At 37.2% G+C, this 26,757-nt stretch overlaps 1 protein-coding gene across 2 annotated transcripts in view; it reads left to right on the forward strand.

The window, feature by feature from the left end:
- vta1 (vesicle (multivesicular body) trafficking 1) overlaps positions 1 to 26,757 on the forward strand; it is a 106,432-nt gene that overhangs the window by 23,886 nt on the left and 55,789 nt on the right. For both annotated transcript variants that reach the window (XM_028820307.2, XM_028820306.2), the window contains exon 3: positions 23,241 to 23,368. In XM_028820307.2, coding sequence (XP_028676140.1) covers positions 23,241 to 23,368 — 128 coding nt within the window. The remainder of the gene's footprint in view (positions 1 to 23,240; positions 23,369 to 26,757) is intronic.

Raw genomic sequence — 26,757 nt, forward strand, 5'->3', positions numbered from 1 at the left:
ACTGTGGCAACATAATCAAGACGTTCACAGCTGCAACCAGCATAAAATTGTAATGTAGTCCAGTCCAGGACAATAGTAGAGCTCAGTGCATCTTACGTTTCTCTCATCTATTAACAGTTTTACTTTTAGAGGGTAGTATGGGGTAGCAAAAAAAAACATTTGGAATGAACTCCATCACACTCTGGAATTTGCTTCTGCGCTAAATTCAAGGATATTATTTTTTTTAATGGCAGACTTCATTCAGTTTTGTATGACTGATGCTGCATTTTGTCCACATTGATTCTATTAACATCTACCTGAAACACTGACAAAGTTCGTAAGTAGTGTAGGGTATGGTGGGGTATTTTAGGGATGATTTTACTATTCGTTTTAAATTAAATAATAGCTTTTAAAATGTTATACTACTGGAAAATTTTAAATTCTGGTCTTCTGCAAAATTGGGAAACAAAATGAATTGTATTTTTAACATCTGAAATAGCAGACTCTTTTTCAGACAAAAACACAAAAGAATGATAAATTAAAATTATATCCTGCCAAGAATTTTTGTGGAAGTGGCTTCTGTGGACAACTTGCGGTTTGATGTTCAGGTCAGAAGAGGTGTAACCAGTTAGGCTTGAGCTTCCTGTGGTTTTTTCTATCTACAAATTATTTTTGGATTTTATTTATTTATTTATTTTTACATTTTTGTCAGTTTTCAACAGTGACTATACTGTAAGACTTAATTTGAAGGGTGTCAGCAGTAGTTTTAGTTGCCTGTATTTTAATTTTCTAATAAAAGTCAAAAACGTTTTTTGTCTGACAGAGTAGGCTTTTGTGAAGTACCCAAGTTTCAGGGTACTTTCCCTGTTCAGAAAACAAAAAAAATAAAAGGCTCTAGCAAAATGTCACAGTAGTCTTCCAAGCTCGAAACAAGAGCTCTCTATTTGTGCCTTCCTATTCCTTCAGCTTGGAATTCAGGATGGTTATCCTCTACCCCAATTTTACAAAAACTGTAATGCCATGAGATAGAAATTAACAAGCGTTTAAATTCACACTGACAGCTGTGCTATTCAATAATATATCCTCAACACATCGCATGGACTAACTAGAACAGAAATATTCTTTTTCATGACTTCAGATTGTGCTGATTATTTAAATTATGCCAGCCATTACCACATGGAATAATAGAGAAAATTGTTTTGTAGCTCAGTAAATCATTCTTTGCTTAAAAAAAAAGACTTTTTTTTTGTCAATGGTAGATACAATAGATTATTCAGACCGTCTTGGGAGTTCATTGCGGTAGTTAATAACCTTGTGTCCTGAAACTGCCCTTCCTCGGCATCATCCAATTGCTTTTTGTGTGAACTTCCATTTCCTGCAAAAATAAACGTGTGTGCAGTTTTTCATTGCTGCGTTTTTTTTTATTTGACCAGTGAATTTATAATACTTGCACTACTCAAACTATTTTGTTCTGTTAACCCATTGAATAACACCTTCTCCTGAATAATCCTATCATTAAATTTGAGATATTAAAAAGTGCTGAAGTTTTGGACTTGCCTTATTTTATTTGAACTTTACATTTTATGATAGGTTCGCTTGTTGACGGTCTTTTCTTGATGGTATTATATTTTAGTTTTATATGTATTTCTCTTAAATGATGTTTCTAATCAGAAAATGCTTCTGGACTCTTATCATGAGGAAACCATTGTCATAAATTGTCCGTCTGTCTGTCCCATTCACATTCTGAATTAAAACACCTTTCAAGTGTTGGGGGTGCTAGTCTCTCTCTTAATATCTTATTTTTGCCTGCAATCATTAAAACTGTTATCAAAATCTGACATTTCGGAAATGAGCATACGAGGCTGTTGAATATATTAGGACATTTTACCATAAACAGTAAGCTTGATCTTCTTCTTTTTTTGGCTGCTACCGTTAGGGGTTGCCACAGCGGATCATCTTGTTCCATATCCTCCTTTCCTCATCATCTTGTTTTGTTACTCCCATCACCTACATGTCCTCTCTCACCACATCCATAAACCTTCACTTATGCCTTCCTCTTTTTCTCTTGCCTGGCAGCTCTATCCTTAGCATCCTTCTCCCAATATACTTAGCATCTCTCCTCTGCACATGCCCAAATCAACGCAATCTCACCTTTGTCTCCCAGTTGTCCAACCTGAGCTGACCCTCTAATGGCCTCATTTCTAATCCTGTCCATCCTCGTCACACCCAATGCAAGTCTTAGCATCTTTAACTCTGCCTCCTCCAGATCTGTCTCCTGTGCCACCGTCTCCAACCCATATAACATAGCTGGTCTCACTACCGTCCTGTAGACCTTCCCTTTCACTCTTGCTGATACTCGTCTGTCACAAATCACACCTGACACTCTTCTTCACCCACTCCACCCTGCCTGCACTCTTTTTCACCTCTCTTCCACAATCCCCATTACTCTGTACTGTTGATCCCAAGTATTTAAACTCATCCACTAGTGCTGGGCGGTATACCGGTTCATACCGAAAACCGTTTTTTATTTTTTTTTTATGATATGGATTTTTCTTATACCGAAACACCGGTTTAAATTGCCTAAACGACGTTTGGAACGTGGCGCAGCGGGAAACTGTTCAAGTGGGGACCTTTTTCACTGCTACACCGCTAAACAAAGATTTGTTGCACTAGGGCTCTTTTTCACTGCTACACCACTATATAGTGGGCGGTAGCATAGGTATGCCGCACGGTGAAAATGGACAGAGAGCATTCCGAAAATAGGCTGACGATAAAGTTGAACATAATGACACAGAAGAACTTTTGCCGATAAAAAAGGAATCACGTCCGTTTCCTGGAGATACTTTTGTTTCAAAAGGTCAAATGTGTAAATACTGTTTCTATACTACTGGATAACACTGCAAGCCAAGTTGTACTTGTTTTTGTTTCTTGCTAGTGTATATTTTGCTTGTATTGATTCTGTGATGTGCTGGCGACTTGTTCAGAGATGGACGCAACTCTGAATGGATGGCATAATTAAACATGTATAACGAAGATATTTTTAAAGTTCTGAACACTCCGTCGGCTAAGTTAATAACTAGTTTTAATTTCACAAAGACATTTATCTGTGCGGTGATTGCTGCAGGCGCCTGCTCTTTGTGCGGAGGAAGTCAGTTTAAGAAGCATAGTGATTAACGACTGGGTCGGGGAACACTTAACACAAAGTATTTGATGTGCTGCATTAACTTGTGACGGGGTTTGAGAAAATCTAGTAAATTAAACATTGATTTTAGGGTGAAGTTTAGTTTACAACATTCTACTTTAATTATAAAATAAACTATGAGAATAAAGTGGAAATGTCGACTTTAATCTTGACATAGTCAACATGTCGAATTTATTCTCGACATATAGTTTGTTTTTTTCTTCCGTGTCCATATTTTTTTTTCTTCACAGTGGCCCTAATGCGCTTCCATAGGGCTATACCACAAACAGCATTATAAATGCAAGTTGCAGTTTTTATTATTTATGTATATAGCTTAGCTTGAAGCAAGGCCCATATTAATGCAGTTTGCCTAAATGATGGTACAGTTGGTAAGATGTCATCACCAAGTTGTACTTGTTTTATTTTATTTTAATTTGGTGAATACTGTGTAATGCACCTGGGCTTGAAGCCTTGAAGTAATGGTGCAGCTATCAGTAATACTATTATGTATTTTATTGTTATTATTTATTAGTTTAAATATTATTCAGTTTAATGATGGTAAAATTGTTTAAAAAGTCACTTAAACGTGTCAGTGGACAGAGATTGTTAACATTAACAGAAAGTGTAGTTGGTTTACAAAAAATATTTACTATTTATTCCTTTTCTAAGACGTGTTCAGTGCAATCCAACTTTTGAGAAACACCTCTGGATATCTTACTAAGTCTAAATGCCTCTTTGGATGGTTGAAAATATGTTGTCAAAATCATAGTTTAAGCTTTTGCAAAATTTGTTCAATTAAAGGTTCTATATTTTGACTGCATCTGTCATGCAATGTGATTCCTTCTCTTTAGTGCCACCCCCTTGAAAACTATCACTTTATGGGGCCATGCAAACCTGGATTAATACTTGTGTGCACATTAAAATGTCTTTTTGTACGATGTACAATTCTCATAACAGTCTAATAGGTTATTCTTAGCCAGTCTACTGCAGTAATTGCAGTGGGAAATGTGGTTAACATCCACTCATGCATGGGGAAAAAAAATACCGTCTAATACCATGAAACCGGCAGAATTTAGAAAAATACCGTGATATAGAATTTTGGTCATACCGCCCACCTCTATCATCCACCTTTGCCAACTCTACTCCCCTCGTCCTCACCATTCCTCTGCCCTCCCTCTCATTTGCACACATGTATTCTGTCTTGTTCCTACTGACCTTCATTCCTCTCTTCTCATATCTCCACCTCTCCAGGGTCTCCTCAGCCTGCTCCCTACTATCTCTACAGATCACAATGTCATCAGCAAACATCACAGTCCACAGGGACTCCTGTCTAATCTCTTCTGTCAACCTGTCCATCACCATTGCAAATAAGAAAGGGCTCAGAGCCGATCCCTGATGAAATCCCACCTTCGCCTTGAATGCATCCGTCACTACTACCGCAGACACTCACCACAGTCACACTTGTTGAAAGCTTGATGAAAACTTAAAATTCTTTTGAACTCTGGGAATTGTCCAAACCAAATTTTACATATGTTTGGTGATGTGGGATAAAACCCCACGTTCACTTGAGGAAAACGTGCAAACTCCACATGAACAACCGGGCACAAGTCCATGAAGCAACAACATAGGAGTTACTCATTTACATGGTACAGTCGGGCGTCGATTCATGGATGACCAAGTCGAGGCCATATTCATACTTAAAGCCGAAGGTCATAGGATAACTGTAGAGTAATTATGTTCTAGATATTAACAAAACCAGCTGCTACAGGCCACACACCTTTTGTTTATCATGTACTTGAGGCAGCGCTGCCAACCATGGAATGATCCACTCTGCACAGAAGCAGTGGCGCAGTTGCAGAGTTAGCAGCCTCTCAGCTCTCTGCCTTCCTGTACTGATGCTGCAAGCAAAAAATGGCCACAGGTGTGTTTTTGAAATGAGGAGAAATGCATCAATCCTTAACTTTCAACGACAGTGGCAGTGGGCACTATCTATAATTACTGAAGAATGTATCATATCAAATGAACTAGCCATCCCCCTGTGGCTTCGCCCGCATATTAGTGAAACAGGACAGTGAGGAGGGCCTGGCCCAGCTCTCTACTCCTGACGTCACACTTCCCTTTCCCCTCGGCCTGCAGCCTCTGTCTCAGATTAATGTGAATATATCTCTCCTGCAAGCAAACTATACGATTCTTAGCACAATGAGAGAAGTCGCAAAATCAACTGGAATATTCAAGCAAATTATATAAAAAAAAAAAAAAGATCTAAATCTGTTAAGTAGTTCTTTCCTTCACTAACTAAGTGAAGTTAAGGTACACGCCCCCCTCCCGATGAGTCTCTATCGGATTTGCGCTAATAAATCAATACCGTAAGTGAACTATGATACTTGGCGCGATAAGAAAGTCGCAAAATCAATGGAGTGTTCAAGCAAATTATAGAAAAAAATCCGATCTAAATCCGTTAAGTAGTTCTCTCGTGAAAAGCGGACAGACATGGAAACGAATCTAAAAAACTAAGAAATTTCGCGCTTGGACCATGAAATTTTTAAAACCGTTTCTTAGCGAGCACCTATGGGCCAAGGGTAACCTACATTCCAAATCCCAAGTCCTCATGGTATATATATGTGTATGTGTATGTGTATGTGTATGTATATGTATTTATTTATTTATATATATACTAGTTGATTACCCAGTGGCTTCGCTCACTGAGTGCAAGGGAAAAAAATAAAATGTAGTCTATAAGTTATTAAACAGTAAAACATTAACATTTAAGAAGTAACGATACATTGAGCACTACTGGAGTGGTTTCAAGTAAACTACATATTAAAGGAGCTGTAACACAACAGGTAAGTAGTAGATCCCTTGTGAAAGGCGCTACATGACCGCTGTGGTATAGAAATTACATTTTTTATGTGAATGTCCAAATTTGTGTCTGACAACCTTGCACTGCATGTCTGTGATTTACTTGTTAAAATAATTAATCACAAAAGCAACCTTGAGTGTTGTGGGGTTTTAGTGAACCGAACTTACCTTAAGGGACAGTAAGTAGTTGTGCAGGGCAATTTACAGAGTCCTGCTTCGATGGCACCGATTACACTCATTCGCAAAGATTTCCACTCTCCCAGGAGCCGACGGGGGACTTTAAGGGTCACAAACAGTGCGAGAAGAGAGGACGCTGCCCAAAACTGCAAAGCTCTCGACTCGGTGGAGCAGCCCGACATTCCGCGCCTCCCAGCATCCACTTTGTTCTCATGACCCCTCGCAGCTGAAGGCGGTCTCGTCTTCACATTGTTTACAGCTCGGTGTAGTTAAAAAGTAGAAAGATGCAACTCTGTTTTCCTCATCTCTTCTACTATCAAGTACTGCCAACTAAAAAAACTACAATGTGGCAGTTTCAGCGGCAGTCACGTGGACGAATAAATAAAACTTCTCTGTCAGAACGCACCTGGCTAGTTCCTGTATTATAATATGTTCTATGGTCATAGGTAATTTCCATATCGTGTGGTCATACGTAATTTCCGTTTCATATGTAATTTCCATATCACGTGGTCATACGTAATTTCCGTTTCAAATGCGAAAAGAATTTTATATATATATATATAGATGATTATATTTATTTATTTATATATATTTATATATATTTAGATATGTTTATATTTATTTATATATATTTAGATATATGTTTATATTTACTTATATATATATTTATTTATTTTTATATATATATTATATATATATATATATATATATATATATATATATATATATAAAACCGTTTTTTATTTTTGTTATGATATGGATTTTTCTTATACAGCAACACCGGTTTAAATTGCCTAAATGACATTTGGAACGTGGTGCATCAGGAAACTGTTCAAGTGGGGACCTGTTTCACTGCTACACCACTAATCACAGCGGTGTTGCGCTAGGGCTCTTTTTCACTGCTACACCGCTAAATAGGTAGTGGTAGTGTAGGTATTGCGCGGTGAAAATGTACAGAAATCATTTCCGAAACTGTAGCTGTAGCTGACGATTAAGTTGAACATGATAACACAGAAGAACTTTTGCCGAAAAAAGGGAGTCACGTCAGTTGCCTGGAGATACTTTGGTTTTAAAAAGTTGGATGTGGACCATTATGTTCAAATGTGTAAATACTGTTTCTGTACTACTGGATAATACTGCAAGTCAAGTTGTACTTGTTTTATTTGTTTTCAATACAGTGTAATAGTGTGACGACATGTTGACTTTATTCTCGACATTTCCACTTTAATCTCGACGCTTATGTCAAGATTAAAGTTGACATGTTGACTTAATTCTCGTAGTTTGTCATTAAAGTAGAACATTGTAAACTAAATTTAATCGTAAAATGAATATTTAATTTACTAGATTTTCTCAAACCCAGTCATAAGTTATATAGCACATTAAATGCTTTGTGTTCCCGAGCCATGTTAAATCGGTACGTGCTTCTTAAACTGACTTCCTCTTGTACTGAGGAGGCGCCACAGTGATCGCTGCACAGAATACATTCACTTCATGATATTCCTGCTCTCAGAACATTTAGAATTCTAAGATAAATACTTGATATCATCATTTTCATGATGAAATGCATTAAAGCATGTATTAGTCATGTGGGGGCACGGCGGCATGGAGGTTGCACTGCTGCCTTGCAGCAAGGGTGTCTCGGGTGTACCCTGCCTTGAATTTGCATGTTTTTCTGGTGGGTTTACTCGGCGTGCTTCAGTTTCCTTTCAAAGTCGTGTAGGATGTGGGGGTTTGTTATGCTATATTGACCCTGCTAGTGTATGTTTTGCTCGTATTCACCCTGCGATGTGCTGGCGACTCGTTCAGGATTTCTTCCTGCCTTGCACACAATGCTTACTGGGATGGACGCAACCCTGAATGGATGGCATAATTAAACATGTATAATGAAAATATTTTTTAAGTTCTGAATACTCCGTGGGCTAAGTTTATAACTAGTTTTAATTTCACAAAGACGTTTATCGTGTGGTGATTGGTTATGTGGAGAAAGAAAAAGGAAGTATAGGAACTGGGGTTTTGGTACGTCAGACAGACAACACACGTGCAATAAACAAAGCCCGCTCAGAAGAACATGCATTGAATTCTGTGTTCGTGTCTCCAACCACCAGATCACAAACCCAACATTTACACAATATTTAAGTTAAACCTTTGCGATACCCATTCATACATCCAGTTTTCTGGAGCCTCGTCACACCTGCCATAAAGTTCTCTACACTGAACATACACCTGGGGACCCCGTACTGCGAGGGAGCAGCACTACCGCCTCACTACCGTGCATGTTTAATACCCGCTTTAATGCATTTCATCATGAAAATGATATCAAGTATTTATCTTAGCATTCTAAATTTTCAGAGAGCAGGAATATCATGACGTGAATGGATTCTGTGCGGTGATTGCTGCCGGCGCCTCCTCTTAGTGCAGAGAAAGTCAGTTTAAGAAGCACGTAGTGATTTACAACTTGGTCGGGAACACTTAACACAAGGCATTTAATGTGCTGCATTAACTTATGACGGGGTTTGAGAAAATCTAGTAAATTAAACATTGATTTTAGAATGAAGTTTAGTTTATGACATTCTACTTTAATCTATACTAATAAAAGGCAAAGCACTCACTCACTCACTCACTCACTAATTGTCCAACTTCCCGTGTAGGTGGAAGGCTGAAATTTGGCAGGCTCATTCCTTACAGCTTACTTACAAAAGTTAGGCAGGTTTCATTTCGAAATTCTACGCGTAACGGTCATAACTAGAACCTCTCTTTTGTCCATATACTGTAATAGACTGCAGCTCGATGGCCGTGGGAGGCGGAGTTGCGTATCGCGTCATCACGCCTCCCACGTAATCACGTGAACTGACTGTGAACGCAGTACGTAGAAAAGAAGGAAGAGCTCCAAAGAGCGTTGAAGAAAACATTCATTACACAATTGAGAAGGCAGAGTAAACAATAAGAAGCGAGCGAGTGACGCATACAGGCATATTCATAAGTGCAGCTACTGCGGAAACAAAGCACGGTGTAAACCGTAAGTTTAAATTAAGTTTATAGAAACGCTCCCGCTGCTGTTTGCAATACCATATTCGCGACATACAAGTTTAATGAGAAGACACAAGGTATAAACGAGACTTTGGATCACTTTGTAACGGAGTTAAAATTGCTGTAGCGAGAAACTTTTAAGTGCCGGGTCTTAGCTAACATTAAATAAAGCCATGGACATCGCAGCATCACACAAGAGAGCGGCTCACGTGAACTGACTGAACGCAGCACGAGTGATCACTTCGATGAATCAAACCTGTTCAAAAAACACATTACACAATTGATAATGTAGGAAAAGAATATGAAGCGACTGACGCATACAGACATTTTCATGAGTGCAGGTACTTTGGAAACAAAGCACCGTGTACACCTAAAGTTTAAATTAAGTTCATAGACCTACAAAAGGTTGCCATTGATTTGAGGCAAGATTGCTTTTCTCCTGTACAACTATACGTTGCATTCTCAACAGTAAGCTTGCACAGCTTGGTCATATTACAACCGGAGTGCTGAACTGACAACGTGGTATACAAAGAGAACTATAACAATCGGAATAAACGAACAATAAAACAGCGGAGAACCCGTGGATTAAATAAAAAGGTTGCTTCCTTGGCGAAGCAAGGAAAAAGGATGACCTTATATGGCGTTCATTTATAAAGCAGCGGAGAACCTGTGTAAAGGCTGCGTCACAAAAAAACAGCAGAGCGCCTTATATGAGCAGGCAGTCAGCTAGAGAAGAGAATCAATAAATAACTATAATCGTAATAAACAAACAAAAAATAGCGGAGAATCCGCGGATTACATAAGGGAAATGGGTACCTGAACAGAAAAGTGAGTCTCAAATACCTACACAATAACTATAACAATCGTAATAAACGAACAATAAAACAATACAGAACCGCTAAGCAAGGAGAAAGGACGGCCTTATATGGCGTTCGTTTATAAGACAGCGGAGAGGCAGTGTAAAGGCAGCTTCACAAAAAAACAGATCCTTAACAAATTGTTATTGGTATATTTTCCCTCAATTTAAAAAGGTTTTCTTTTCTTCTTAATAAGAATTTAAAAGCAGTACTTCGCCGCTGCGAAGCGTGCGGAATTGGCTATTTAGATATATATATGTATGTATATGTATGTATATGTATGTATGTATATATGTATATGTATGTATATATATGTATGTATATGTATGTATATATATGTATGTATGTATATGTATGTATATATGTATGTATATATATGTATATATGTATATTTCTTTGTCAAATTTTGCACTCTCATTGCAGAATATTTACCTGTGATTGAAGTGTATGTGTATTGTGAGTGTTTGGGGCCTAACTAGTTTCTCTAAAATAGCCCATCTTAATTTTTGTTATATCAGTGTGTATATATATATATATATATATATATATATATATATATATATATATATATATATACAGTAATCCCTCCTCCATCGCGGGGGTTGCGTTCCAGAGCCACCCGCGAAGTAGGAAAATCCGCGAAGTAGAAACCATATGTTTTATATGGTTATTTTTAGAATGTCATGCTTGGGTCACAGATTTGCGCAGAAACACAGGAGGTTGTAGAGAGACAGGAACGTTATTCAAACACTGCAAACAAACATTTGTCTCTTTTTTCAAAAGTTTAAACTGTGCTCCATGACAAGACAGAGATGACAGTTCTGTCTCACAATTAAAAGAATGCAAACATATCTTCCTTTTCAAAGGAGTGCAAAGCAAGCAGTCAAAAAAAAAATCAATACGGCTTTAAGTATGCGAAGCACCGCCGGTACAAAGCTGTTGAAGGCGGCAGCTCACACCCCCTCTGTCAGGAGCAGGAAGAGAGAGAGAGAGAGAGAAGAGAGAGAGAGAGAGAGAGAGATAGCGAGAGATAGCGAGAGACAGATAAAAAAAATCAATACGTTGCCCTTTGAGCTTTAAGTATGCGAAGCTCCGTGCAGCCTGTCCTTCAGGAAGCAGCTGCACACAGCCCCCCTGCTCACACCCCCCTACGTCAGCGCAAGAGAGAAAGTAAGCTGGATAGCTTTTCAGCCATCTGCCAATAGCGTCCCTTGTATGAAATCAACTGGGCAAACCAACTGAGGAAGCATGTACCCGAAATTAAAAGACCTATTGTCCGCAGAAACCCGCGAAGCAGCGAAAAATCCGCGATATATATTTAAATATGCTTACATATAAAATCCGCGATGGAGTGAAGCCGCGAAAGGCGAAGCGCGATATAGCGAGGGATCACTGTATATATATATCTTTATTTTATAAGTAGAGTATAATTGTTGTGAGAACGTCTATTCAGCTCTCTCTTACTTCTGCATATTCTCTGAGTCAGCACTGCTCAAGTGCCATTCTGTAGTCGTCAGGTTACATTTATTGAATTAATTTTACAATGCAGAAGCGTTAATAGAAGAATTTATATTTGTATTGTACTGATGGTGGATCCAGAAAGCTGTCTTTTGGCCATAGCTTGCAATCATTCGCTTTGTCTCAGCCTCGTTTTGTTTCTGTCAATACAGTTCTACAGAGTGGTGCAACAGACATCACATTCCTGTTTTGATAATTGCATTACTAACATAGCATTTGCTACACATATTAAAGGATTTCTTTCTGCACTCTCAGCATATAATGGAACGCATGAAAAGTTGGCAGCTATACGTTTTTCTCTTTTCATAAAAGCCTGGAAACAATGCAGTCTGTGAGGAATGCCTTCTGTTACCCAACGTACACTTGGAAAGGCAGATTCACAAGTGACTTGGGATTTTGGAACATCAGAGCCAAACAGTTTATTGCAACTTCTTTGGAGTTTATAAGGTGTCATAGCAACAGGTTGCCATTAGCTGAGCAGTGTGTGTGTGTGAGTGTGTTTCATAAGCCTACTACAGTAATTCTGAGTCTTGATCTTTCAGGATCACTGTGACTTCAGCTTTTCACACCCACAGCAACTTACACAAACATAAAATAGGAAAATCCATCTTTCATTCCTCTGTTGGTTTTTTTAACTTCATTTTCCAGTGCAGGCTCATGGGAAGCCAAGGCCCACTCAGCAACATAAGGTATAAATCAAGACCAAACTCTTGATGAACCACCAGTATATTGCAGTGTATACTTTTTGCCCATGGTCTCATTTGTTCCTACAGACTCTATTTACGATAGTGTTGGCAGTTAGCCAGACTTCTATATCAATTAATGAGAGCAAACTCAAGAGAAAACCCAAATGACCACAAGTACAATTTTCATATTGCACAAACACCGTGATCAGGCTGGCAGATGAACCTGAGTCTCTGAGGCAGGCAAGAGATGTTAGATTGAAAGTGAAGGCCTAAAAAAAGGCAACATACTTTTAAGTAAAATGTGTTAGTAAAGCAAAACACAAAATAACAAAACTTTAGAAACTGGTCTTGATTGGCATTCATAGCTCCTGTATTTTTTTATGACCAGGATATCCAATTAGGGGGTGAATGAAGCAAAGCAGACCACTAGTAACGTCTAATTATAACAGCTTAATGTACAAGCCAGACATTTTACCTCTAGTGTAAGTTTATTACTTTTTAGGAGCTCAGGTTAATGTTATTCTTGCATTGATATATAAACCTTGGCTTCCACGTTTCCATGTATGTCATTACATAGTCTCTTGTCGTTGTTTGAATTAAAGATGAGGAAATCTCATATGTGGAGAACAAACCTGAAGTTGAATAGCGTGTTTGTCTACAACATCAATATACTTTAGTTTGTACATCACTCTATTATAAAAAAAAAAAAAAAAATCTTGGAAGGAGACGAGATGTGATTGTCTCAGAGACACTTTCATGTCCCACGAGACGATAAGAGCTCATGCAAAGAGATTTGGAAAAGTCCTGCGTGGTTATGTCAGACACATTTCTTGTAGAGAGAAAGCAACGACATTCATTCACAGGCAGTTATACATTGCGTTGTCACGATGTAATTCCAAACACAGAATCAAAATTCAGTGCAATATTGATGAAAAGGTAAAAGCGAAAAGAGATCAAATATATGGACATAGGTGATATGACAGAAACGCGCTGCGCAAAATGCAAATCACACGGCACTGCAGCAGCAACTGATCGAGCAAAGAGGAGGTAAAAAAAAAAAAAAGTATGTGTTTCCCATTATATCACCGTTTAAGAGGGGGTTTTGGAGGAGCGACCGCGTCTCCTTGGGGGTGCGTTTAGCCTCCCTCTTCACAACACGAACGGCAGACACGCAGAGTGGTTGGCATGTAGCGCATGGGGTGGGGGGGTTTGGTGGGCGAGTGAAGTCCCCTAGTTTAGCTAAAAAAAACAGGAAAGTTGTGCAGTATGATAGGTTTACTTAAACTACAATATCCCATGCGTTTATGGTGTGAAGAAACTGTAGGTGTAATGGAGTTCAGAGTCAAGCAACAAGAAATATTTACAATTTTTGTATAGCCCAAAATCCCACGAGCAGGTGCCGTATTGGAGTTTAACAGGCCTTGATTTTTGACAGCCCCCCCGTCTTGAGTATTTAAGAAGACAAGAAAAAAAAAAAACCCTTGTAAGGAAAAAATGAAAGAAATCTCGAGAGAGGTAATTCAGAGAGAGACCCCCTTCCAGATAGGTTGGGCATGCAGTTGGTGTCAAAAAAATTGGATCAGTCGAATACACAGAACAGAACACAAGGAATGCTCAATATAATACAACAGTACAATAGTAATAAACTCTTTACCTCATCACATAAAGGAGTCGTCTACAATTGAACTGTTTAAAACGAGATTAAAGACTCATTTCTGTTCACTTGCATTCCGTGACCTTCAGTAATACTGATGTTTTCCTCATTGCGATTATGTATCATTACTTCTGTTTATTATTTATTTTATTTATGTTCATTTATTTTATTCCTATTTGTTATTCATGTTAATTGTATGTTTTTCTTTAATTCTATTATTGTAAAGCACTTTGGACACAGCATTCCGATGTTGTTTTAAATGTGCTATATAAATAAAGTTGACATTGACATTAATAGTACAAGTACAGAGCAAATTGGAAGAGTAGATGATGTCACGTAATAGGATTCCGAATTGTTCAGAGTTCTGGAGACCTCGGCTGTCATACCAAAGCCATTCTATAGCTGAGTCAGTGCTGGGCCAGCTAGTCAGATGAAAGGACCCTTCTCTCTGATGACTCCAGTACTCCTCTATCAAAGATGACTTTTCCTTAAGCAGGCAAACAACTTGACATTAGGGCAGTGGCACCAAGTGCCACATTTGAGTACTGAGAAGAGAACATGCCAGGATTAGAAAAGTTGCATAACTCAAGACTAAGAAAAACTGGAGTGTTATTTATGCCTTCAGACATTTTTAAATTGTCATAAAATTGAAATGAGATGATAAGATTGGTGGGCCAAATGGCTTTATCTTGTTTGTTATCAATTTGTTTTTCTATTCTGCTTGAGTGATTTTTATTTATTTATTTTTTTTTATTACGTGGTTTATTTTGTAGTGTAATGCATTAACACAGTCGATTTTTGAAATCCAAATGTTTAACACACGTTTGCATGGAGGAATGGGAGCAACCCTACTAAGGATATTTATGATTTATTTTAGTTCTTTATGTGTGTATGCGCACACGCACGCCTTCATTTTTTTTTAATACACACCCTTGACTCATCACCTTCTTTAAAGATGTGTCTTCTGTGAATTTTGGCTTCAGCATCATCTTAGTGTTTAACATTGTTTATTAGTGTTCTTATTTTTCATAAAAAAAATAAACCTGTGTTTTTCAAAAAAATACATGAAAACTGAATTCAAATATAAATTTTCATTTCCTGCACTTTTACGGTGCCTACTGTTGCTTCAGAGAGCAATAAAATCCGGCTGAAGTTGCTAGTTAAGATGTTAAATGAGCCCAAAGGGGAAAATAAGCACATTCCAGCTTAAACTGGCTTTTATTTATTTAATTTTCTTTTTGTAAAGACTCTTTTGAGAGGAAAGTTATGTAGAGATGAATTAGTTGCTTCCAAAGCCGCTGTGAACACTGTTAGAACTATTATTTTAGGGAAAGAACACTGATACTCTACCTTAAGTGGCAGCCTTTAAATAGTTTTTTCATGCATAGAGCAGAAAAGTTTCAAAGCAAGCAGCAAAATATTTAGCTCTCTGCGTATTTGACTTGATCCACTGGTTTTGGTACATCTTCCAGATTATCTCTCTATTATATAAAAAAGCTTGGAAGGAGAGACGAGACGTGATTTTCTCGGAGAGACACTTATACATCCTGTGAGATGAGTCCATGCCGGGGCCGGAAATAAAGGACAAAGAGTAGATGACAAAGTAGAACGTCGTAAAGCATTCAGAAATGTTGGCGCGATACGCATGCAGAGCAGGTTAGAGATAATGGAAGTACGAAAATTAGAAAGTCTCAAAAAAGGATGGGAAAGATCACATTAGCGCAAACAAACAAATTATTACTCAATGAAATAACGGAACAGTGAAAAGAGATCGAATATATTGTTCGGATTTAAACTTTAATTCAGAGACTTGTAGATCGTCTAATTCGTTTTGCCATCAGGGAATAAAAAAAGTAGTGTTTCTTCCTAATGAAGACGCGTATCCGCGAGAATTAAAAGATTTGTTGTTTGGTGAAACTGAAATCCCACAAGAGAAAATTTCCAGCCCCGCAAGACAACAGCTTATGTAAAGAAATTTGGAAAAGGTCCTGCCCACATAACACGGTGCACTCATTTTTCATTTGTGTGAATACTATTGTCAGACACAGTTCTTGTAAAGAGAAAGAAACAATATTCATTCACGGGCAGTTACTGTATATGTTGCGTTGTCACAATGTGACAATGCTAGTAATCCCAGAGTCTTATTCTCTACGATTGATTGTCTGCTAAACCCAGGTCACTCAATGGAATGCCTCCAAAATACTTCCAGTGAAACTTGTGAGGCTATTGCTCTATTTTTTAATCAAAAAATTTATGATATTAGAAACAATATAGTACATCTCCCCAACACTGATCCTCTTAAGCCCCAGTACTCCATTATAAACAAATTAAATTCTTTCACAAGGATAGATTTACCTGATTTATATAAAATAATTTCTCAACTGAGACCTCCCACCTTCCCAATGAAGAGGCGTATCCGCAAGAATTAAGATTCCAAAAACGTTGGCGTGGTATGAAGTCCCGTGAGACAGATACTTTTAACATGAGATTCTTTCAAGTCACGGCTTACATACAACTATTTTCAAACAAGACCACGGTCATCTAACCTCAGTCGTGTGAATGCTTTTGTCAGACACACTTCCTGCGCTCCCAGCTCTTATAAATTTTATCAGTGCAATAATTTTACACATTCTAGATGACACATCAATGACTAAGCGAAGAAGAAAGAGCATGGACAAACATTTGAAAAAGTCGTTTTATTTATTAAAGAGAAAGAAACGATATTCACTCATAGGCAGTTATATGTTGCGTTGTGACGATGTAAGTCCAAACACGGAATCAAAATTCAATGTGATCTTGAAGAAAAGTTAATTCCAAATATTTTTTTTTTTACTTAAGTTTTAAAGTAAAAGTGAAAATAATGCATATGTAAGAATTCCAATCAAAATAGCAATCTCTTAAAATTGTATATCCGGTTAACCAAACCCGGGGTGGACGAGCGAAGTGAGCAGGGGGAGGAGACCCCTAGTTTTAATGAGGAAAAAAAAATTGTGCTTTGCAGTCAATTTGTCTGAATCAAAACTTTTAGGTAGACAAAAAAATTATCATATTTAATTATATCCTGAAAGACTCCATTACTAAGTGCAGCTACCTAATACTGAGATAGTTGTCCTCTTGCACTTTACACATTTTGAATTAGTTGGACTAGCTAAGGGTGGCATTGCTGTGCAGTGGCTTGTACTGTTATCTCACATGTCCAGCATCTTGGTTTGTGAAACTGGAGCCATGTCATTGTTAATGCAGCATTTGTACATTTCCCCTGTGTCTGCCTGTGTTCTCTTCTAGATAGATAGATAGATAGATAGATAGATAGATAGATAGATAGATAGATAGATAGATAGATAGAAAGATACTTTATTAATCCCAAGGGGAAATTCATACTCCAGCAGCAGCATATTGATAAAAAAAACAATATTAAATTAAAGAGTGATAAAAAATGCTGTTTTAACTGCAGACAATAACTTTGTATAATGTTAACATTTACCCCCCTGAGTGGAATTGAAGAGTCGCATAGTGTGGGGGAACGATCTCCTCAGTCTGTCAGTGGAGCAGGACATTGACAGCAGTCTGTCTCTGAAGCTGCTCCTCTGTCTGAAGATGATCCTGTTCAGTGGATGCAGTGGATTCTCCATGATTGACAGGAGTCTGCTCAGCACCCGTCGCTCTGCCACAGATGTCAAACTGTCCAGCTCCGTGCCTACAATAGAGCCTGCCTTCCTCAACAGTCTGTCCAGGCGTGAGGTGTCCCTATTCTTTATGCTGCCTCCCCAGCACACCACCGTGTAGAAGAGGGCGCTCGTCACAAGTTTGAGTTAATTTAGCATTTATGTGAGTGTATAAGTGAGTTCAGATTTTATTGGTGCCCTGGTTGGTTTCTGCCTTTTGTGTGATGTTGCTTGGAAAGGCTGCCCCCAAACTCATGACAAAGAATGGATTTTGTGTTGTGTTATGTATATCATGAGGTGTCAGAGGTGTAACCCAGGGATGCTCTCCTGTGTTGGTTCAAATGACTCCAATACACGCTACATGTTATCTGGTGAAAGATCTCTATTCTGTGCAAGTGCTGCTGTCATAAAGAATCACTTGCACCTCTTTTTTCTTAGATGCCTCAGGGCTTTGAGCCCTGCCCTTCAGATAGCAAGTAAAGAATTTCTATGTACCTACCATCTAAAGTATCCTGACTTAAGTTCTACTGCCTGGTTTGGAAACCGCATGCAGAGAGTGGAGCAGTCAACTGATCGCATCAGTCGGTGTGTACTCTCTTAACATTCGCACCAAATGATTTTGCACCGGGTTAAAGAAAATTATCACGGATTCCAGCCATCCCAACAATGGAATCTTCTCTGTACTACATTCAGAGAAAGGCCACCATTGCCTGAAGACAAGTTCAGACAGACTTGGGTAGTGCTTCTCACCATAGTCTATCTGCATCCTAAATGGAGACAGTACCAAGAGTGACATGATGCACTGTTTTCATATGTTAACCTAATTCATGATAGTGCTTCATTGTATGTATTGAGGTTTATAGAGTTGTGTATTTATTGTTTTTTTATATTCTTCTTCTAATGCACAGTCTTGGAGTTCAGAAACTAACCATTTCAATACATAATATACTGTGTATAATTTTACATGACAAATGAGATTTGATTTGATTTCTCCATCTGTTCTGATCTTGTTTAGGTGCACAGTGGAGTCTGGTCTCACTGGCTGCATCACATCTTGGTATGGTATGCACTCGCCACAAGAACATAAAGCACTGCAGTGCAAAGTTTACTGAAGGGTTTGGCGGAAGTGCTGCATGGGAATCCGGTTCCTCTTCTGGCAGTACTTCCGGGTGTAGAATTCTGTGGAAAAAAATGAATTTTATCCATTTTGGAATAAGGCTGTAACATAACAAAATGTGGAAAAAGTGATGCACTGTGAATACTTTCCAGATGCACTGTGTATATGTATATATGTGTATATATATATATATATATATATATATATATATAAAATGTTGCATGATATCCTATACTTTACAATTTATTTATTGATTGGTGGTTGTTGGTGAACACACATTAACCACCCTTCGTCTATTTTGTTAATTTTAGTAATAATGTTTTCTTTATTTGATTTTTATTTTTTTACAGACTGAATTGTAAATCACCATTTCCCAGTAGAGTTGTTTATGTATTTCTACACTGTGTTTCTTTCACTATTATTTTATTCACTCCAAATACATCTGTAAATTAATTATGTACTTATTTAAGGTAGTGCTTAGAGATTACTGTCTCTTAAAACCTTGGGTTTCGTTAGAGTAAAGCTCTGTGCTTTGTTAGATCACATTTCCTTAAGCAGTGTCTTTCCTGAGTGTAAAACCCACACTGCTGCCTCTGCAATGTTTTTACACCTGCTGCTTTCTGAAAACACTCTGGTGTTTACATTTTTCTTAATAGTTTCCATTTTATGTGTATGTTACAGAGTTACTACTTGCCCGTGGCCTCTCTAATTGAAAAATAAATATATATGGTTTGTCTTAAAAGGGCAAAAAGCCAGCAGAGTTCACTCAGTGTCCGATATGTAACGAATTTTGTTTTTATCAACAGCAGATGGCAGTATAGTATATAGAGAAAGAAAAAAAAAGATCTTTGTTGAAAAAGAATGTTGAAGTTTTTCCATTCTCAGTGTCTGTTTTTTCCCCCTTTACAGTAATGTCATTTTTCAGGATTATTACCATTGTTTATGTAATGACAACCTAACTGAGGACAGTGGCATACCCACATATTACAGACTGAAGTAGTCAGTTACAAGCTGATGATAAATTCTCAAATAGCAATCAGCCTTCTTACAATGCTATTAACCAGCACATATACTAAGGGTGGGCCATTTTTTTCTCTATTTAGAAGTGATTACTGCATACTTTATCAAAATTCTTTTTGGAATGTGTTATTATTCACTTCTGTGCTGCAACATCTGTGGATCTTCTCCCGAACTCTGCTCCCATGGCTTTGTCAGATAAAACATTCAGGTCATGCTTGAAGACCCAACACTTTCTTCCTTGCATTCTATATATATTTTTCTTTTTATAATTATTTTAAAACTTTCTTCTAAGAAACACTACTTATTTTAACTCTGCTCTGCCATAATGACTTTTTATAAATTGACTGCTTTTATACATTATTTACGAGTAGTTCAAATTATCAATGAACCAATCAGTAGTGTATTCAATCAAAAATCTGGCTGCAGTTGGCATCCTGTATGTATGCGTGAGTGTGTGTCTATACACTAATATTCAAAAGTTTTGGAACACCTCAGTTTTTCTTCAAAAAATTAGTAAATAGTAAAATTAGTTTTGTATAGTTTAAGACGTGGCAGATTGTTTTTCTTAATTAGGTATGTTTTGATCATGGAGCTCCTCTCTTTTGGGATTTGCACCCAACCAAAAGTCCTCGATACTCCTGTTCTGTTTTGGGTGTAGAGAAATCTGGTTTTCTACATTTTGTGGAAGTGTTCTTTACAACACAGAACATACAGATAATGTATGTACCGTATATGCTTACATTTAAGTTGGGTCTTGAAATCATAAAAATCGATCATAAAATCAGACCCCGACTTATATGCCTGTTCAAAAATACAACCCTTGCATTTTTTTTTCTAAATCTTCTTGCTTCCTCCAATCTCACACCAGTTTCTCAGACACATCAAATTTTATTGCAGCAGCACAGTTACCAATTTCTTTCACTAATTCAACGACTTTTAATGTAAAACCAGCTTCATGTTTTCTTCTGACCGAACGTTCCAACATAGGTAAGGGATGCTCTTACGATAAAGGTATTCATAGTTCAGGTATTACCGTGTGGTCACGTAGGCACAATACATGTAAAATAAAGGCAGTGTACTCCGTGGTTACTCTCTCAGGTGGGCGTTAGCATATCGTAATCTCTTGGATCAATAGCGTGAGTTTTCCACATTCGACTTATACGACCGATATTATAAAATACCGGAAATTATACGGTAAAATCAAGTCCCGACTTATCCACGGGAGAACTTAAACATGAGTATATACAGTAAATTAAAAACTGTTTTGTCGAAAATATTGTGTTTCTTGAGATTTATTTTTACTATGAAGTCCTTGTTTAATCAAAACTTTCCCAAAATGAAATATTTATATTCCTACCTTTTATGGTTTTTTAGAAAATGGTGCATGTGATATGATAATTAGTTAAGTAGTAGAAATTTTTGTATGCAAAATAATAAGAAGTGGTCAATTATTCTTGAGCAGCAATGGGAAAAGCAAGCATTTTCTGTAGTTAATAGTTAACATCTACACCACATCTAGTAAACTTGCAGAAGTGCTGTAGATGTTTTGAAGACATTACACACTTAAGGTTGCACATTTGCATGTTGCCCCTCCAATCTCAAAATTTCTACCTGTTAATTTCTTTTGTAAATTTGCTGGAATGTGTGAGATCAGTGTAATGCCAGAGAACATTGTGTAAGTTTCAGCTTCAATCCATATACAGGAAAGCTGACATTCTTCTCAAGAGTATTTAAGTTTATCTCTGAATCCCTTCTACAGTATGATGAAGAGCTATCCAAATTCATGGAAGAATGCAACACAAGAAGAATGAGCCCCACTCTGATTATTGGCATTATGGGTAATGTTATTTGTTTTGTGTTAGGGAGTGTTACATCATTTTTGCCAGATATGATTTATAATAATCAGAAAATTTAAATGTAGATGTTGCTTTCTAGAATTCAGTCTTCAGAAATGTGTTAGATCATCCAGATGGGCTTAAAAAGTTAATACGAGCAGCAAGGTTATACTTTTTACAGAAAATATTTTTTTTTCCAAAAAATTGGTAGATATAAACCCTTTCTTCTAGTAAAGCAAGTTCTTTTTATTATTTTATTCGAATTTCATCCATAGAATAAAGACCTGCACAAAGGGTTCACAAAATGTAAAGCAGCACAATTTATTGAAAATATTATTTAATGTCAAAGCACTATAGAAATTATGCATATTTGTGTCATGAAATAAAAAATTAACATTAATCTCTTAATTTTGGTTTCTTGCGTTCTTCACTTGTTGTTTTTTTTTTATTTATTTTTATTTATTTATTTTTTTGATAAAATTCAACAATAGTGATGTGCAGAGCAGTATAACATTATTTTTTTGTAATTCTTTCAAAGAGACCTCCAAGGAGTGCAAAGAATATAATCGGCATCCATCATCCTGAAATGGGCATGTGTACTTTATTGAATGAGGCTTAAGACTGAAAGCATTAACACCCATAACCCCCCACCCCACCAGTCTTCACGTGTGCTACCGAGTACAAGAAAAGCAGTGTGTAACGAATTACTTTATTCAGGAATCACATGAGATTTCATTAAAAAGTGAACAGTGGATCTTTTCAGAATCTGGAACCCACCTGCTGAAATGTAACAAGTATTATTTGCTTTACTGATTTTATAAGGAAACCTGAAACGTTCTTGTCAAACTATTAACAATTTTCAAAGAGCTCCCTTGTCTTGCAATAAACCTTCTTACTCAAGTACTTTTGAGCCTTTGGCTATTCACAAACTCTGTGCTTTCAGTTAGTTTCGAGTAAAGGGGTTAGTTGAAGATTCGGAGATGCTCAATCGTTCAGTGATATGTAAAGTTTGTTTTTGCATAAAATAACCCAATCTGTATCTGACGTATACAGAATACTCCTGCCAAGACATCTACGTTGTAGCAAACTTCACTTCAGGCTCAGTGAAGTTGAGGGTTTGAATGGGTCTGTTACTCTCTAGTGTATGAACCTTGTTCTGGTTTTTCTAGAATATTAAAATGCATACTGGTTGCAGTTTATGACAAAATAGAAAGCTATTGGGAACAATTAGATGTGTGTGTAATTAAACCGCATGCTCATTAGCCACAAGAATTGGTTTTGAATTTAGCATTTTTATTCAATAGTTTTTGGTACAGCGTGTTAGAACTTTGTCTTTTAGAATTGGCTAAAACCTGCAGATTGTTTCTGTTCATTTTTCACATTTATTTTCATGTAGCAACCTGTTAAATAACCTATATAGTTTGTATGCAAATATTTTTCCAAACTACTGTTAATCAGTTGCAGAGTCACATACTTAATTAATCTATGAATCATTTCATTTCTTTCTAAATAAAGGTAGTAATTTTTTGCACTGTTCATATATGCCTTTTTCATGTTTTAAGTTAAAACCATGGATTTTTAAATCCTCGTCGGTTTGCTTAAACTGTTTGATTTGTTAAACATAATAACATTTTTGTATTTATTTATTTTCCTGCTGTGTTTCAGATGAAGAAAGAGCTTTCGGATAATGAATCAGTTTCTCAAGAGCTAGTTGGTCATGCCCACATTGAAAACTATGCTTTGAAAATGTTCCTGTATGCAGATAATGAAGATCGATCAGGGCGGTTTCACAAGTAAGCCTTACTTGCTTGATGTGCTCCATCAAAATGATTCTTGCATGTTTTAAAATTGTTGTAACCCTGAAAATTTTTAATTTAGATGTTTCATTTAACTAATTAGGCCACAAGGATTCTGCTAGGTTGTAAATATCTTCTGTTAACATGTACATGCTGTAACAAACCATGTTTGTTAGCTTTGCTTTACAGTAGGGTTTATTTCTAGCACCATTTCTTTGGGCCGGTGGTCCATTTAAAGAGCTGATGACTTAGTTCACAAATGCAACTAGAGGTAAAATTCCGTTACAACAAATATCTTTACAACAAAGTATTTTTATGGTCCCAACGGTTTCCTCATATGACACAAGTCTATAGAAATCTCATTACTACGAAGTACATTCAGCAGATACTTTCATTACAACGAAGTGACCTTGAAATGCCTGAATGAATCATCCACAGAGCAGTTAGTTCTGTGGGCGCAGCTCAGTTGTGCACAACGATCCCCAAACAGAAACATTGTTAAAAAAAATTTCTTTCTTCGAACTTTCCTCATACTATTTTGTTACTGTTTTTGTTTTCAGTGGTTTTCAGTGATACCTTTTGCTTATTGCTCATCAACATTTGAAAAATATCCATTGGAATTTAACTCATTGTCACTCTCCGATAGAAATGGCAGACATGTAAAAATGATAACAGTTCATATTAGAAAAAAAAACTTTCAATTTTTGCAGCTCTCGATTGCAGCAAAAAGAAAAAAGACATTGCCAGTGAATTCGGAATTTCGCAATCGACATTGTCAACTTTCTTGAAAGACAAAAAAAAAAAAAAGAAAAATCTCAGGTTGCAAATGTATGTGAACTGCTGCATTTGAAGACGTTGAAAAAGCAGTTTTTATGTGGTTCAGTGATGCTCGTTCAAGAAACATTACAATTAATGCGGCACTCATTCAAGAAAATGTGAGGTTTGTAAACTCTCTTGGGACTTCCCCCAAGTGGACAACACGCCGAAGTGCGATCACCGCGTCTGTGGAAGACTGTTTATCTGTTGCCGGGGCAACAGCAGGCTCACCTCCCTGCTGCAGGTCGGCACTGAAGCAAACAGAAAATATCTCGATGGGTGATCCAAGGAACATTGTAAATGCAGGGAACAGTATTACATGGCCACTAGCCTGGTCACAACCCTGTCTGACTGCTGTGTCTCTGTATAGGAAAGTGGCAGATCCCGTTACAATAAATAACCATGCTCTTCCTGTTTCAAGCTAAATAAAGCTGGTTTTGCTAAAGTACTGAGACTCAGCCTTGTGTTTTGGGGTGTAAGACAGGGACTTATAGCGTACCCACAATCTTTTAGAGTTTGCTTCTGTGGCGCCTCACTGCACCGCTGTGAGCTTGCTGTTTGCCCTGCCCCGGCAACAGACAAACAATCTTCCACAGACGCGGCAATCACGCTTCGGGACGCACTTCAGCGTGACGTTCCAATTGGGTGAGGGGGATCCCAAAAGAGTTCAGAAACCTCACAATATGAAGAAGGAGAAAAGGATGATTCGGCTTCTGATTGATAACTCTACTGCCCACAACATGCTTCCGCCTTTAGATAATATTCGCGTTGAATTCCTCCCACCCAATTGCACAGCAGTGCTCCAGCCATTGAGTTTGGGCATCATTCACACTCTTTTGAAAGAGTATTATTGCAAGGAAATGCTGAGAAAAATTCTCGTCAGCATAACTTGTAGACAGGAGAAGTTTAAAATTAACGCAAAAGAAGCTATTGAAATGATTGCAAACGCCTGGACGCAAGTTAAAGAAAGCACTATAGTGACAAATACAGAATCTCATTACAACAAAATATTTTTTAGGTCCCTGGCAGTTCGTTGTACTTGTATTTATCTGATTATATTTGTGTCACCTAAGGGAAACATGGCAAGGTCAGACAGTTAGGTGACATAAAGGAAAGATCACACCTTTTTAAACATTGTAACTCAGTGTTAAAAAGAGTGTCCTGCAAACTTTTATTTTTCCTCAAGATGGCGACACAGGTACATACCAATACAGTAGTTGCAAACCTTACCTGAAATTAGTTGATCCTTTCTTGTAACTTGTAACCAGTTAAAGAATATGCATATTATGTTGAATTTGCTTGACAAATACAGCAGCTTTAATGTTACTGCAAGGGGAAGTCATTGTAATCATTGTTCTGTGAGCCACATGTTTCTGCTTGTGTCACAAATTCTTCTTAGTAGAATTCTGAAAAGTGGAAATCGAATCTTTGACCATTTAAGGAAAACTTTGCAATCCTGTTAATTTTACTGATTCAGCTTGATAGCCACATATTACCATTCACTTGATATTGACAGATTTTGTTTCATTTAATGGTCTTATTCTCCACATCTCAGATCTAACAAAGAATCTAGTGCCTTGGAAAGCTATTGCTCATTTTCTACACCCGTTTCAAAGAGAAGATCCATATCCTGCATCACTTCATGCAGATTGTTAACTGACATGTTTGTTTATCCTGTTTCCCAAAACATGTGAAATATGTGACCACCTTTTTTTTTTTTTCTTCTTCTTCTTTCTTCATCTTCACTTTAACTTGAGCACCCACAAGTGTCACAGTCGGGACAAAAGTCACTTAAGAGTTTTAATAAGCATTGTAGTTCATTGTACTGAATCTAAGTAGGACAGAGACCATATTAATCCCAGAGTATGTGACAGCACAGTTTTCCTCATGGAAAGCAGCAGTCACATGTATGCTTCGTTTTTGAAGTAAACTAAGTTATTGCTGCTGTTAGGATCAGTTAAGGTAATATCTAAGTTGGTCTCTTATAAATAAGTAATTGCTAATATACCCATTTTTGTTCCTATAAGCAAGTCAGATAAACTGCTAAAATGTTCTTCGAAGTTGTGTCTTCGGACATGAAGATTTCAGATAGTGAAGTCACAATGTATACAGTATATCCATTGAACCAACAGAAATGTATGTTTCTTAGACTTGAACCATTTAGAATATGAAAGTCGCAATATTGAAAGGAGATCTGAGAACATCGCCACCACTTTCTGAAAATATATTTAATTGTAAATGACAAACCACATCAGATATGAGTACAGCTTGCATAGTTCCTCTTGCAAGAACACTTCCTGTCAGTGGTGATTTTGCAAGCTATATTGATATGAAATGGACTGCATTAGTAATGCTTTGTTTGACGTTACTTGATGCAAACCATTAGTTTCAAAACTGTTAAACTGATAGTGAAGAAGGATTTCTTCCCATAGTCAAGTCATAGTTGAAATAATGAAACTTACAAATAGGATACTTGTATGTTTATGGTAGTTTAAAGTAGAAACTACTTTGTGTTTGTGTGTGTGTTGCAAAAATGAGAAACCACTGGGTTTCGTAAAGTGCAATGTCTG

The sequence above is a fragment of the Erpetoichthys calabaricus genome, chromosome 15 (assembly GCF_900747795.2).
Source record: "Erpetoichthys calabaricus chromosome 15, fErpCal1.3, whole genome shotgun sequence".
In the NCBI taxonomy this organism is placed as follows: domain Eukaryota; kingdom Metazoa; phylum Chordata; class Cladistia; order Polypteriformes; family Polypteridae; genus Erpetoichthys; species Erpetoichthys calabaricus.